The sequence below is a fragment of the Halichoerus grypus genome, chromosome 6 (genome assembly GCF_964656455.1).
Source record: "Halichoerus grypus chromosome 6, mHalGry1.hap1.1, whole genome shotgun sequence".
In the NCBI taxonomy this organism is placed as follows: domain Eukaryota; kingdom Metazoa; phylum Chordata; class Mammalia; order Carnivora; family Phocidae; genus Halichoerus; species Halichoerus grypus.
In genome coordinates this window covers 58,551,767-58,568,550 of record NC_135717.1, presented here as the reverse complement: position 1 = coordinate 58,568,550, position 16,784 = coordinate 58,551,767, and the positions used below count along the sequence as shown (strand labels likewise).

The window sequence follows — 16,784 nt, the reverse complement described above, 5'->3', positions numbered from 1 at the left end:
GAGGGGGGAGGGGGGATTGGTTAGCCTGGTGATGGGTATTAAAGAGGGCACGTACTGCATGGAGCACTGGGTGTTATACGCAAACAATGAGTCATGGAACACTACATCAAAAACTAATGATGCACTGTATGGTGACTAACATAACACAATAAAATAAAATAATAAAAAAAGAACTTCAATTCCCACCAGTAAATATTATGGAGCTGCAGCTACATGTAAGACTCTATGCTTAGCACTTCAACTGGAGAGTGCAGGGGAACACTTCAGAAAGATGACCAGAAAAAAAAAAAAAGTGACCAGAACATATACAGCAATTAAAGCAAAATGACAATAAGAAAGCAGTTAACAGTTCAAAATAATAATAAAAAGAAATGCCATAAGGCCAGACTTAATTGGTAAAGCATCAGTACAGATAAGTATTATAAAAATAAGAGGTTCCTTTAGTGCATGAAAGTTTGTAAAGACTGAAAAAGTAGAGTCTTGAGATGTTTTGAATTTTCATGTTTCTAGTAAGCCATTTAGCAGGGTGGGAACAAAATCTGTAAATGGGGAATCAATAAGTTTGACATTAGAACAGAGTAAAGCAGTTTGCCTTTCACTGGGGAGTTTGTGTAAGGAGGTAGTGCAGAAAAACCTAAAAACCATGGCCGAAACCAGACTGTAGAAATGGCTACGGTTCCAGAAGAAATGATCTTTAAGCTTTTGCAAAAGGTTAAATAATTTTAAGATCTACATTGACAGGATAAATGATATTACAAACCAAGTAAACTAGGAAATAGAATAATCCTCCAACTCTTACAGATGAAGAGGTGTTTGTAAAAAATGAGTATGTACGCATATACGTGCATCTATATATTCATGTACATATATATGTGTGCGTGTCTGTGTACATATACACATTTTTATTATCATTGTTTTGCAATGCAAGGGGCTGAGAGATCATATAAGATAATATTTTTAAGGTTTTTAAAATTTTTTTTTAAGATTTATTTATTTGGGAGAGAGAGAACACAAGTGGGAGGGGCAGAGAGAGAGAGAGAGAGAGACATAATCTCAGGCTGACTCCGTGCTGAGCACAGAGCCCGATATTGGGGCTTGATCTCACGACCCTGAGATCACAACCTGAGCTGAAACCAAGTGTTGGGCCCTTAGCCAATTGAGCCACCCAGGTGCCCCAACAATCTTAAGGTTTTAAATAATATAGTATGTTGAAATTTGTATACAAAGCTGATAGATAATATTCATCTACTGTAGAAACATTATTTCAAACACTTCTACTCTTGAAAATACTAATCCATCCATATTCCTTCACCCAATTTCCAGTGTGACTGATAGCTTATTTTTAAGTTGACTATACAACAAAGAGCTCTAACTTGTAAGTGGTATAAATCCTCAGCTTTGGCCCAAATAGTATTGAAGCACATAAAAAATATCTAACAAAATAAATGGTTTCAATTTATAAAAAGTCTTACTTTTCCCTTTTTGAAAAAGTTTACAATTGAGAGTTAAAAATTAGACATTTTATGAAATTTAGAACTAAAATCTTAGTTTCTATGGCATTTAAAATAGTATAACATTAAAGTTAATAGATATTTATCAATTTCCTTCTGAAAGTACGTGGCAAATAAATTATGAATAGCAAGTGGTATTTATTGAAACCCACACAGCAAAGGGCATTGTACTGAATATAGGAAAATTAACCAAACCATTACTTTCTTTTTCCCCTTCATCATTACTACATATACGACAAAGAAAAATTCCAAAAGTACTCCAAATAATCTATATATAAAATTTATAGGAAACTCAGATTTCAAAATTTCCCTGGACAATATCTACTTTCACCACATTCAAACATTATGGTTTAATGTCTATAAAAACACTTATTTCAATCTGTCATCCTAGAGGTTGATACTCTTTCTTACCAAAATAAGCCAAGTAACACAGAACATTCTGTGGCTTTTAGCTCATTCACTCAGGTACTGACGATACATTAAACATAAGCAATTCCTAAAGGGTCCATTGGCGTTACTTTCCTAAAACAAAATTCTTTTATAAATTATTGTTGCTGCATACAAAATACACACAGAAGTAAAGTACATGTGTCTAGGGATGGGTATCCATTTACTATTAAGATGAAAACTAATGTATGCAGTCCAACATTTCTAAGAGCAGAGTGACCATGGTCTTCTACCCTTAGAATGAAGCCTGTCAGCCTTTCAAGGCATGCCCATACCTAGCACGGAGCAGGATGGATATTTACTCCTCTATCCTTAAACTAAAACCAACTACTACTCTTGCTGAAATATCTTAGCAGTTTAAATAATTTTTATAAAACTACAAAAACGATTTAATGGGGAAAGAAGAATAATTTTTTATATGCTTTATACAATTGACCATATTCATCCAATTCTTCAGTATCTCTGGAAAATAGACAATCACCATGATTTTAATGTTGAATAAGCTGAGGAACATTTTTGTAAGAAGCTGTCAAATGCAGAGGGATGATCTTTATACTATCATTGAGAAGCACCACAGGATGCTGGGATCACAGCTAACATACTGAAAGGCTAATAATAAAAATATTGATGATAAAGGTTGATCCACAAATCTGAGGAGCATGACCCATGCTAAATCTTCCCAATGGCAATCAACTTCATAAGACACATTGACTACTATTGGAATATAAAGTTAATAAGTGGGTAGAGGGCGCCTGGGTGGCTCAGTTGGTTGAGCGGCTGCCTCTGGCTTGGGTCATGATCTCAGGGTCCTGGGATCAAGCCCCGCATTGGGCTCCCTGCTCGGCGGGAAGCCTGCTTCTCCCTCTGCAGCTCCCCCTGCTTGTGCTCCCTCTCTCTCACTATCTCTCTGTGTCAAATTAAAAAAAGAAAAAGAAAAAAAGAAAGTGGGTAGACTATCCACTTCCCTATCTTTTTTTTTTCCAACAGTACATTTTTTTTATTATGTTATGTTAATCACCATACATTACATCATTAGTTTTTGATGTAGTGTTCCATGATTCATTATTTGCGTATAACACCCAGTGCTCCATGCAGAACGTGCCCTCCTCAATACCCATCACCAGGCTAACCCATCCTCCCCCCCTCCCCTCTAGAACCCTCAGTTTGTTTTTCAGAGTCCATCGTCTCTCATGGTTCATCTCCCCCTCCGATTTCCCCCACTTCATTTTTCCCCTCCTGCTATCTTCTTCTTTTTTTTTTTTTTAACATATAATGTATTATTTGTTTCAGAGGTACAGATCTGTGATTCAACAGTCTTGCACATCCCACCCTAAACGCGCCCGATCTCATCCACTTCCCTATCTTTTCCACAGTCACATCCATCACTGATGGATAGCTTCCATGGGCCTCTCCTGAAACTTTCTGCATCTTCTCTCTATGCTCAGGTTCCAGGAAGCTGAACTAGAAAGGACACATCCACATGCTTCTTTGTCCTCTAGCTTCTCCTTGGGTTTGGCTGACATGTAGAACCAGCAAGAGGGAACATGGATGGAAGACGCTGTGAGATCACCCTGGGCAGCTATTCCCCCACCTTGTATCAAGCAGCTCTCTTTGATTCCAGATTAAGACAAATCTTCCCTCCTCTCACATCGTTTGGTCTATGGGGGATAACAGCTCCTGCTTTTACTATCTGTTGTGGTTTCTTTCTGCATACTATTTCCCTATAAATAACCCCTTTATTAAAATAATCTCAAATTTTACAATATCAATGTGCCATCTCTGTCTTGCCAGGATATTGACTGATACAACATCTGATGAACTGAGGGAATATCAGTAAGAGGAATGCTCCTAGTTTTATGCTATTTTCCCTTATAATTAAACCATACCGATTTTTTGTCCTTTTTTCTTTTTCTTTTTAAGGGAAGGGGGATTTTTTTGTAAAGATGTACCACTTCAGTTTATTAAAAAAACGTGTTTCCAGCGGAAAGACAATATTAAATATGAATTATTTTTAAATGCTGAACTCATCACAGGTTTATATAAACATTCTGATCACTAGAACATTTATTTTTGCAAGAATAAAAGGCCTTTAAATACCATTTGCTATTGATTTCCCTGCTTAAATTGTAACCACTTCAGAATCCTTATTCCTACAACATTTAAACATGTGCAAGGCTCTCAAAACAAACCAACTTGAAAAAAAAAAAACCCACCTCTTATTTCGTCCTACATCACATTCCAAGTGCCAACTGCTTGGAAGAGTTGTCTACAGTTGATTTCTCCCTTTGCCTACTTTCTCTATAAAAGATTGGCTTCAGAATTCTGCCCTTCCTGTCCATAGCAAGTTGCCTTTCCAAGATCACCAGGAATTCTGTTGTGCTTTTCCCAACATAGTTTTTAGGCCTGATCTTACACGATCTCTCAAAAACATTCCAACCTCTGAATACTCTCTGTACTTAAGGCTTTCTACATTTCATTTATGGTTATCACTCTCTTTTCGCCGTCCTCTTGTGCCTGTGACCACATCTCAGTGTCTTTCAGTGTGTATTTTTTTCTTAACTGTCCTCCACCTTTTGTCTTCCTCTCTGTATTATCTCCTTCAAGCATGTATGCTGAAGGCCCCGTGATTTATATAAATTGCTTTCTCTCTTTCCTGAGCACCACATATCCATTCTGAATACATTCTGAGTATTTCCATGTGGATGTGCCATAAATACCACAATCACAACACGTTTAAAAACGAAGCCACCATCTTCCCCGAAGAGGTGCTTCTCTTCCCATTTGCCCCAGATCAGGAAATGGCACATTCGCTGTCCTGTTGCCCAAATCAGAACCTTGGAAACTATTCTTGATTACTTTCTCTTCCTCTTCACCTGAACATCTCTGAAATCTAATCAAAATCTTTCCTTCACACTGTTCCCCAATTGATTCCTTTGTACTTGAGTGTGACATCTCCTAGCCAGCCCCTCCCTCACTCCAATGCATTCCATGAACTACCTGAACAGTGGGTGGTGGTGGCAATGATGGGTGAGGAATGACTCTTCAAGATCTAGTCCCTGCTTATCTCTCCAGACTTACTTCTACATCTCTCACCACAAACTCTACTCCAGTTATACAAAATTTGCTTCAGGCAAACACTTTTTCTCTATTTCCAGACCATCCTTTACTGGAATCAAGCATTTCTACTTCACTTGCCTAAGGACTACTGTCTTTCCAAATTGGCAATCACTTTTCTTATTAAAATTTACAGATTCCCTAGAACCACAGTTAGGAAGTACCCTATGTATTCAATAACTCTGTGTTTATCTCTGTCACAGAACTTACCACATTTTATTCTTAACTATCACTTTCAGTAATATATAATGTATCTACAACCTGAGTTGGTCTAATACCATATCTATCGGTCATCAATGCCCAATACAATATGTGGCATAAATTGCATTCTTAATGAGAGTTTGTGAATGAAGAAATGATTGTGAATTTTAAAAAGTCCCCATTCTAAATTAATAGGTAAGCCCAGAAAAAACAAACAAACTAGTATGCCTTTAATCATTTGGTAAACTGTCATCATTAGGTGCTTTTATTCTGTAAATTTGCTCTAGCATTTTTTCCCTAGTTTATTTTCACACAATTTTCCTTACAGACTCACAACATAATTAAATATTTCAGAGATGGATAGAAGCAATACTCTCATGATACCAGTCTATTCCTAGCATGGGCTTATTTCCCTTTAGGAGCAGAACTTCGTATGTGACTCCCTCATCAAACACCAAGTTTCCAGAGAGTGTCTCAAAGTATAAGGATACTGTACTTTCCTAAGCTTCTATTTAAATAGCATTCTTATTTGAAATCAAATATCATATGACTCTATTGAACTTAATAAGATTTCTATCAACCAAATTACATTAGAGCCCTGATGGGAATAGGGATAAATTACTTGGCAGGTTTTCTCTTCTTCATTCACTTCCATTTGTTTACCTTCCTCTAAGAAAATATTATAAGACTTGACAAGCTGGCTTTATTACAGAAAGAATATACGTGGAGGAAATCACAGGGAAATGGAAAACCAATCTCTAAGCCTAAACTAGGAAAAGAAGTTCACTTATTTATAACTGAAACCTTCAAACAGCCAAACGCTGTCTCCCCTTTCTTGCATTCATCTGTACTCCTTTTCTGATTGTTATAATTCCTGATGCCCACTCTAGACAAGACACTGAAATCGCCTTACATTTCTTTCAGTGTCCCCTCGGACAGTTATGTTCCAAGCTGTTTTTCACTACTTAAAAGAAAAAGTGGTTACTAACATGTGGTTTGTGTAGCTCTATTACTGCAACCTATGTCAAAATATATAATACAGTATAATATAACACCAAGCAAACAAATAATTAAATGAGATGGTACTGGTGCTTTGACTCACCATACTTTTGTGCTCACCTTAATGATTTATGTAATTGCTTCTTAACCAACGCTCTCCCTTCCTTATATGAATAGTCTAGTTATAATAAAAGTAGAAGGTGCTGAATGCAGGGCTGAGGATTTTCCTCATATTCTCTCAAATCCTCACAGCCCTAAAAGGTAATATTACATGGATGATAAGACTGATTCTAATAACTTTCCCAAACCTGCATATGTAGTAAGTGATAAGGATGATATTAAAACCCATGTCCTTAGGATTTACTATTCCATGAACTCTTAATGACATGATAGCTACCCAGGTAGTGGTCTAGGTCCAACCTCTACCTACATATATTCATTAAAATGAATATTTGCTGATAGCCCTTTGCTTGAGCCATTTTCATAAATACTTGCATTGGGAAGAAATTATAACTACATGTCCTCAATCCATTTCCACAAACCTTTGTTAAAATGGTAAAAAGTCCCATTTACAATTGCATCAAAAAATATCTAAAAATAAATTGAACCAAGGAGGTGAAAGATCTGTATGCTGAAAACTGTAAGACGTTGATGAAAGAAATTGAAAACAACACAAATAAGTGGAAAGATATATCATGTTCATGGATTAGAAGAATTAAAATTGCTAAAAGGTCCAAAATATTCAAAGCAATCTACAGAGTCAACTGAATCCCCATCAAAATACCAATAGTATTTTTCACAGGACTAGAACAAATAATCCTAAAATTTGTATGGAACCATAAAAGACTCCAAATAGCCAAAGCAATCTTGAGAAAGAAGAACAAAGATGGAGGCACCACAATCCCACATTTCAAACTATATTACAAATCTATAATAATCAAAATAGTATGGCACCAGCAGAAAATCAGACACACAGATCAATGGAATAGAATAGAGCTCAGAGGTAAGCCCAGGCATCTAAGGCAATCAATCTACGACAAGGGAGACAAGAGTACACACTGGGGAAAAGACAGTCCCTTCAATAAATGGTGCTGAAAAACTGGACAGCTACATGCAAAGGGATAAATCTGGAGCATTTTCTTACACCACATACAAAAAGAAAGTCAAAATGGATTAAGGACCTAAATGTAAGACCTGAAGCCATACAATTAAAAGAAAATATAGGAGTAAACTTTTGGACATTGGCCTTAGCATATTTTTCTGGATTTGTCTCCCTAGGCAAGGGAAACAAAAGCAAAAATCATCAATTTCGAGTACATGAAACTAAAAAGCTTTTGCACAGAGAAAGAAACTATCAACTAAAAAAAAAAAAAAAGAACCCCTACTAAATTGGAAAAGATATTTGCAAATGATGTACTTGATAAGGGCTTAATATCCAAAATATACAACTGAACACACACACACACACACACACACCGTCATCTGGTTAAAAATGGGCAGAGGACCTGAATAGACATTTTTCCAAAGAAGACATCCAGATGGCCAACAGACACATGAAAATTTGCTCAACATCATTCATCATCAGGGAAATACAAATCAAAACTACAAAGAAATACCACCTCACACCTGTAAGAATGGCTAGTGTCAAAGACAGGAAATGACAAGGGTTGTTTAGGATGCAGAGAAAAAGGAACATTTGTGTACAATTGGTGAGAATGTAAAATGGTGCAGCCATGATAAAAACAAAACAAACAAACAACAACAACAAAAACAAGAAATACTACAGAGGTTCCTCAAAAAATTAAAAAGAGAACTACCAGATGATCTAGTAATTCCACATCTGGGTATTCATCCAAAGAAAACAAAACACTAAATCGAAAAAAGATATATGCAACCCTATGTTTACTGCAGCCTTATTTACAAGATACAGAAGCAAACCAAGCACCCATTGTGAGATGAATGGATAAAGATGTGATACACACACACACACACACACACACACACAGACACACTGGAATATTATACAGCCAAAAAGAGAATGAAATCCTGCCATTTGTGACAATATGAGCAGACCTAAAGGGTATTATGCTAAGTCAGATAAGTCAGACAGAGAAGGACACATACCATACGATTTCACTCATATGGGTAATCTAAAAAACATGCAAAAACAGAAATAGAATCATAAACACAGAGAACAAACTGGTGGCTGCCAGAAGGTAGAGGGGTTATGGTTTAGGCAAAGTAAGTCAAGGGGATTAAGAGGTACAAGCTTCCAGTTATTAAATAAGACATGGGGATGAAAAGTACAGCATAGGAAATGTAGTCCATAATACTGTAGTAAGTTTGCATGGTGACAGATTGTAATAGCAACAATAAAAAAAGATAATTACATAGGAGCATCCCCCACATGAATGGCCCAAATGTAAATAAAAAAGGAAATCAGGTAAGTTTAACAGAGATTAGTGTGACTACAAACAGAATGTTTCCAGAAATGTTAAGCAAACACAGCAAAGGAAACAGTCAACAAAACTAAAAGACAACCAACAGAATGGGAGAAGATATTTGCAAATTACATATCAGATAAAGGACTAGCATCCAAAATCTATAAAGAATTTATCAAACTCAACACCCGAAGGGCAAATAATCCAATCAAGAAATGGGCAGAGAACACAGACATTTCTCCAAAGAAGACATCCAAATGGCCAATAGACACATGAAAAAGTGCTCAACACTGCTCGGCATCAGGGAAATCCAAATCAAAACCTCATGACAAGTCAGGAAACGACAGATCTTAAAGGGTCTATCCAACAAGAAGATCTAACAATTGTAAATACCGATGCCCCTAACATGGGAGCAGCCAATTATATAAGCCAATTAATAACAAAAGCAAAGAAACACATTGACAACAATACAGTAACCCCCTCACTGAAATGGACAAATCATCTAAGCAAAAGATCAACAAGGAAATAAAGACGTTAAATGACACACTGGACCAAATGGACCTCACAGATATATTCAGAACATTCCATCCCAAAGCAACAGAATACACATTCTTCTCTAGTGCCCATGGAACATTCTCCAGAATAGATCACATCCTAGGTCACAAATCACGTCTCAACCGGTACCAAAAGATTGGTTTCATTCCCTGCCTATTTTCAGACCACAATGCTCTGAAACTAGAACTCAATCACAAAAGGAAAGTCAGAAAGAACTCAAATACATGGAGGCTAAAAAGCATTCTACTAAAGAATGAATGGGTCAAACAGGAAATTAAAGAAGAATTAAAAAATTCATGGAAACCAATGAAAATGAAAACACAACTGTTCAAAATCTTTGGGATGCAGCAAAGGCAGTCTTAAGAGGAAAGTATATAGCAATACAAGCCTTCCTCAAGAAACAAGAAAGGTCTCAAATACACAACCTAACCCTACACCTAAAGGAGCTGGAGAAAGAACAGCAAATAAAGCCTAAGCCCAGCAGGAGAAGAGAAATAATAAAGATCAGAGCAGAAATCAATGGAATAGAAACCAAAAGAACAATAGAACAGATCAACGTAACTAGGAGCTGGTTCTTGAAAGAATTAATAAGATTGATAAACCCCTGGCCAGACTTATGAAAAAGAAAAAGAAAAAAAGAAAGGACCCAAATAAATAAAATCATGAATGAAAGAGGAGAGATCACAACCAACACCAAAGAAATACAAACAATTATAGGAACATATTATGAGCAACTATGTGCCAACAAATTAGATAATCTGGAAGAAATGGATGCATTCCTAGAGATGTATCAACTACCAAAACTGAACCAGGAAGAAATAGAAAACCTGAATAGACCCATAACCACTAAGGAAATTGAAGCAGTCATCAAAAATCTCCCAACAAACAAGAGCCCAGGGCCAGATGGCTTCCCCGGGGAAGTCTAACAAACATTTAAAGAAGAATTAATACCTATTCTTCTGAAACTGTTCCAAAAAGTAGAAATGGAAGGAAAACTTCCAAATTCATTTTATAAGGCCACCATTATCCTGATCTCAAAATCAGACAAAGACCCCATCGAAAAGGAGAATTACAGACCAATATCCTTGATGAACATGGATGCAAAAATTCTCACCAAAATACTAGCCAATAGGATCCAACAGTACATTAAAAGGATTATTCATCACGACCAAGTGGGATTTATCCCTGGGCTGCAAGGTTGGTTCAACATCCACAGATCAATCAATGTGATACAATACATTAATAAAAGAAAGAACAAGAACCATAGGATCGTCTCAATAGATGCAGAAAAAGCATTTGACAAAATGGCCTCCTTTCTTGATTAAAACTCCTCAGAGTGTAGGGATAGAGGGTACACAACTCAACACCATAAAAGCCATCTATGAAAAACCCACAGCAAATATCATTCTCAATGGGGAAAAACTGAGAGCTTTCCCCCTAAGGTCAGGAACATGGCAGCAATGTCCACTATCACCACTGCTATTCAACATAGTACTAGAAGTCCTAGCCACAGCAATCAGACAACAGAAAGAAATAAAAGGCATCCGAATCCGCAAAGAAGAAGTCAAGCTCTCACTCTTTGCAGATGATATGATACTTTATGTGGAAAACCCAAAAGACTCCACCCCAAAACTGCTAGAACTCATACAGTATGGTACTGGCACAAAAACAGACACATAGATCAACAGAACAGAATAGAGAGCCCAGAAATGGACCCTCAACTCTATGGTCAACTAATCTTCGACAAAGCAGGAAAGAACGTCCAATGGAAAAAAGACAGTCTCCTCAACAAATGGTGCTGGGAAAATCTGACAGCCACAGGCAGAAGAATGAAACTGGACCATTTCCTTACAGCATACACAAAAATAAACTCAAAATGGATAAAAGAACTAAATGTGAGACAGGAAGCAACCAAAATCCTAGGAGAAGAACATAGGCAGCAACCACTGTGACCTCAGCCTCAGTAACTTCTTGCTAGACGCGTCCCCAGAGGCAAGGTAAACAAAAGCAAAAATGAACTATTGGGACTTCATCAGGATAAAAAGCTTTTGCACAGCAAAGGAAACAGTCAACAAAACCAGAAGACAACCTACAGAATGTGAGAAAATATTTGCAAATGCCTTATCCGATAAAGGGCTAGTATCCAAAATCCATAAAGAACTTATCAAACTCAACATCTGAATAACAAATAATCTAATTAAGAAATGGGCAGAAGACATGAACAGACATTTTTCCAAAGAAGACATCCAAATGGCCAACAGACACATGAAAAAGTGCTCAACATCGATCAGCATCAGGGAAATACACATCAGAACCTCAACGAGATACCACCTCACACCAGTCAGAATAGCTAAAATTAGCAAGTCAGGAAATGACAGATGTTGGCGAGGATGCGGAGAAAGGGGAACCCTCTTACACTGTTGGTGGGAATGCAAGCTGGTACAGCCACTCTGGAAGATAGTATGGAGGTTCCTCAAAAAGTTGAAAAGAGAGCTACCCTATAACCCAGCAATTGCCCTACTGGGTATTTACCCCAAAGATACAAATGTAGTGATCCGAAGAGGCACTTGCACCCCTATGTTTATAGCAGCAATGTCCACAATAGCCAAACTATGGCAAGACCCAAGATGGCCATCAACAGATGAATGGATAAAGAAGATGTGGTATATATATACAATGGAATATTATGCAACCATCAAAAAATGAAATCTTGCCATTTGCAATGACGTGGATGGAACTACAGGGTATTATGCTAAGTGAAATAAGTCAATCCTATAAAGACATGTATCATATGATCTCACTGAAATGAGGAATTCTTAATCTCAGGAAACAAACTGAGGGTTTGTTTAGACATTGGGGAGGGTATGTGCTATGGTAAGCACTGTGAATTGTGTAAGACTGATGAATCATAGACCTGTACCTCTGAAACAAATAATACATTATATGTTAAAAAAATAAAAGAAGATAGTAGGAAGGGAAAAACGAAAGGGGGGGGAATCGGAAGGGGAGATGAACTATGAGAGACTGTGGACTCTGAGAAACAAACTGAGGGTTCCAGGGGGGATGATTTAGCCTGGTGATGGGTATTAAAGAGGGCTCGTGTTATACACAAACAATGAATCATGGAACACTACATCAATCAATCACTCAATCAATAAATAGGAAAAAAAAACAAACTGACGGTTGCTGGAGGGGAGTGGGGTGGGGGGATGGGTGACTGGGTGATGGACATTGGGGAGGGTATGTGTTGTGGTGAGTACTGGGTGTTATGTAAGACTGAATGAATCACAGACCTGTACCCCTGAAACAAATAATACATTATATGTTAATTTAAAAAAATGCTAGGCATTATGCTTTGTTTAGCAACATAATACAAGCAACTATGTTATTGATGATAGAATCATGGTAAGATTCTAGAGAACTTTGCTTCATCTGTCAAGCTCTCTTTATACTTTCGAAACTGCATTTCTTCCCTGGCACACTGAGTTTGTGGAAATAACTCACAGCAGCGGGATTCATCTTCATTAAAGTGACAGTCGGGCACTCCATCACATAGCAGGAGGGATGGGATACACTCGTTGCTCGAGCACTGGAACTCCATTTTACCACAGCGCTGAGGAGGGGGGCTGAGAGAACAATCCATTTCGTCAGAGCCGTCTATGCAATCTTCCTGTCCATTACATTTCCCCGAGAGAGGGACACACTGGCGTGTGTAGATACAAGAAAACTGATAGGCTTCACAGGGTGATGGCTGAGGTGCCACAGGACCTAAACAGAAAGCAAGTCGTTTTCGTATTAGGAGAATAATCGCTCTGTCCAGTGTTGAAACATTATAGGATACATTCACTCCCGGGTAAATATGAAACATTATGGTAATTTAAGTAAATTAATCTACAGTTAGGAATGATCAGAGCTCTACAAACATCCAGATGCTATTAGAGACTATGGCTCATCTTAACCTCAGAAACAACATTCTTAAAAAAACGACAATTTCAAATTAAAGGAGAAATTTTGGTTCATCTGTCTTAAATTTGACCACTAAATCAGATTTTCTTTGAGAGTAAAGATACTTTACACATTAAGTTAAGCACTTTGCAAAGCTGCGTTCACAGTTTTAGAATTTTGTGAAGGGAATTGTCATTCTACCAGTGGGTAGTTGATAAACATTTTGTGGTCTCCATTTGGGAAATTTGGCTCCTGAGACCCTGGTCAGGGCTGAGTCACAGAGGCAGACATCTGCCATGGGTTTGTCACACTGCTCGTTGCCCTTGGCTCTTGATGACAGCTCAAAGGTCACAAGCTGCAGTATCTAAAGCGCCAGTGAAATCATAATGGATGGCAAGATACTGTACTAGCAGGAATCTTGAAGATAATGTAGTTCAAATCCAACCGACTTATTTTTCAAATGAGGCCCATAAATTTTGAGTGTCCAAAGACACAATACTAGTTTAATAAATTTTTAGCACATGAAACTATTCTGCAACAATGGTTTAAATCAGCTCTAAGCCAAAACCTAAAGCATGAGGAAAGACTGTTGACTTGCTGCAATTTCCAGAGGTCAGAAATATATGAGAATATACATAATTGCACTAATTTGCTGGAATCGTCCTTACACCTCATATTGTCTCTCTGAGAGTTGTTGATGGACTCATCAGTATATTAAGGGAAAAAAAATAGTCAGATAATAGTGGGGACCAGTTCAGCAATAGTTTTGGGTTCTTCACATTTTAAAACAACTTTTATTCATAAATTATTTAAATTACATATAAGATTATATATTATATCTTATATAGAAGATATATGATATAATTATGATTATATAATTATATATGATATAGATTATATATTATATGTAAGATTATATAAGAATAATTATAATGTAATTAATTATATAGTTATATAAGAATAATTTGTTTTATGCATTAGGATGATGATGTGAATTTATTTAAAAAAATGAAATTTGAAAGTTCCTCTTCCTCTCGACTCACTCAGTAGTGGCAACATATCCAGGATATATTTAGATTCAAACTCTGTGGTGAAAGCCATATATTTGAGGGAACCTTTCATGGAAACAAGCATACTGAACTGGGGTAAATGCATGACTCTGAGACCCCGCTACCATGTTCTTACCTCACGACTGACAGGTCAGAGCGGCATATAGAGTTGTAGTGCTCCAACATACACCTCAGAAACTCAAACTTAGAAAGTAAATTGGATTTAAGTTTTTATACCTTTATACACACACACACACACACACACACACACACACACACATCCATTAGATTAATCCCACATTTAAGGAAAGGCAGACATTCTTAATTTGATTTTTTTCTAAAATATTTTATGCACTGAACTTAATATCTTTATGAGCTGAAAAAGAAATGAAGGAATTAATTTTCCATATTCCAAGACAAGCACAAATTCCTTATGCTTCTCTCCTGTTCAGAATGGTGTGTGTGCGTGTGTGTGTGTATTCCTTTTCATTTGGAGGTAGGGATTCCATTATTTCAGAATTCTTTACAGCAAAAGGTACTCAGAACTCACTTGTTCTAGGTCCTTCTTTACAAGGAAGTTGGTGGGTTTTTGCTGCCTTCTGTGGTGTCTGTCTTGGGCTGCCCAGGTTCCTCCACCCAGATCAAGGTGTTCTATCCCACAGCTGCCGGGAGGTTTTCAGACAGCTCACAGCTCCAGTCCCGGGAACTTCCCTCTAAAGTTACACACCCTCCCGGGAACAGCTCCCTGGTGCACTGGGCATACAATGGCCTGGCCCCTATGCCTCAGTTAGGGGCATCTCTGAAAGGGCCAGTGTGATTTCAGAGTCCCCGTGACATCGGTCGAGGCCCCTACTGCGCCTGCATTGCCCCCTACCGTCCCTCTGCCCAGTCGCCCTCCCTTTGCTCCACAGGCTTGTTGCTGGGAGAATTTCCAGTCAGCTTGCTGCACAGGAATCTCTGCCTCGGGGTCCACTTCCCTGGGAACCAGACCGAAGATACTCTCTAACCACCAAAATGTATCTTGTTTTACTGAATTTCTCTGAATCACTTCTTAAATTTTTCACTAAAGTGTTTCTGATGCAAGAGGAACATGAACTTGCATCCCTAGGGGAGTCTAAATAGGATCTTAGCCAGAAGCAGTTCTCCATACGCTCAGCATTTCTCTTAAGTCTCATTTTATCTAATGAAAATTCTGTATTCTACTCCAGAATATATCCATGCTTTTTTTTTTTTTAATATAAAAAAAAACTTCCTCCAGGTAGTCAAATGAAATGAGTACTCTGGGAAGACATGGCATATTTATCTTCTGAATTCAATGCGTTCTGCTGCACAATCCTTTTGAGAAGTTAAGAACGTGTTCTTAAAATGTTAATAAACGTTATTTATTCTTGGGTCTCACCCGTGGAGTCAGCTAATCATTACAGGTGATATCTTTCTCATATAATTCTGTAAAAAATGAAATTAAGTATTAATTTTTCTTTTTTATAACCAGAAGATTCTCAGCACCATCTTAAATACATATTACTAAATGAAAAAAAAAAAAAAAAGTCAGTCTGAAAAGACTACATAGTGCCAGATTCTAACTCTATGATATTCTGGAAAATGCCAAACTGTGGAGACAGTAAAATGCTCAGTGGTTGCCAGGGGTTGCGGGGGAAGAAGAGATAAAGGAGTGGAGCACAGGGGATTTTTAGAGCAGGGAAATTCTTCTGTATGACAGTATAATGGTGGGTACATGTCATGCCAAAGACTACATGTTTGTGTCCCCCCAATTTCATATGCGGAAAATGTGATGATATCTGGAGATGGGGCCTTCCCGAGGTGATTAGCTCATGAGGGTAGAGCCCTCATGAACATAACTCTTGCTCCTTCCACCTTGTGAGGACACAGCAAGAAAGCATCATCTAAGAGAAAGCAGCAGTAATATACCTCCGAATCTGTATTCTAGCCTGTAACTCATACTTGGTGTTTTTCTTCTGAAATTTCTATGTTCTAGTTTCTCCAAATCCCTTCTAAAATTGGACATTTAAAGTACACAATTCTGGGGCGCCTGGGTGGCTCAGTCATTAAGCGTCTGCCTTCAGCTCAGGTCATGATCCCAGGGTCCTGGGATCGAGCCCCGCATCGGGCTCCCTGCTCCGCGGGAAGCCTGCTTCTCCCTCTCCAGCTCCCCCTGCTTGTGTACCCTCTCTCACTGTGTCTCTCTCTGTCAAATAAATAAATAAAATCTTTAAAAAAAAAATAAAGTACACAATTCTTTCAGGGTGCCTAGGTGGCTCAGTTGGTTACACGTCCAACGCTTGATTTCAGCTCAGGTCATGATCTCAGGGTCGTGGGATCGAGCCCCGTGTCGGGCTCCACACTCAGCACTGAGTCTACTTGTCCCTCTCCCTCTGCTCCTCTCCCTGCATGCACTCTCTCTAATAAATAAAATCTTTAAAAAAAATAAAGTACACAATACTTTGATAAATGTAGTATGCATAGGCCAAGCACATTGACCTGTTACTTACCAGGCCCAGTGA

At 37.9% G+C, this 16,784-nt stretch overlaps 1 protein-coding gene across 1 annotated transcript in view; it reads right to left on the bottom strand.

Moving 5' to 3' along the window:
- MALRD1 (MAM and LDL receptor class A domain containing 1) overlaps positions 1-16,784 on the bottom strand; it is an 806,170-nt gene that overhangs the window by 136,244 nt on the left and 653,142 nt on the right. Inside the window, exon 35 of the mRNA XM_078074136.1 lies at positions 12,773-13,036. Coding sequence (XP_077930262.1) covers positions 12,773-13,036 — 264 coding nt within the window. The remainder of the gene's footprint in view (positions 1-12,772; positions 13,037-16,784) is intronic.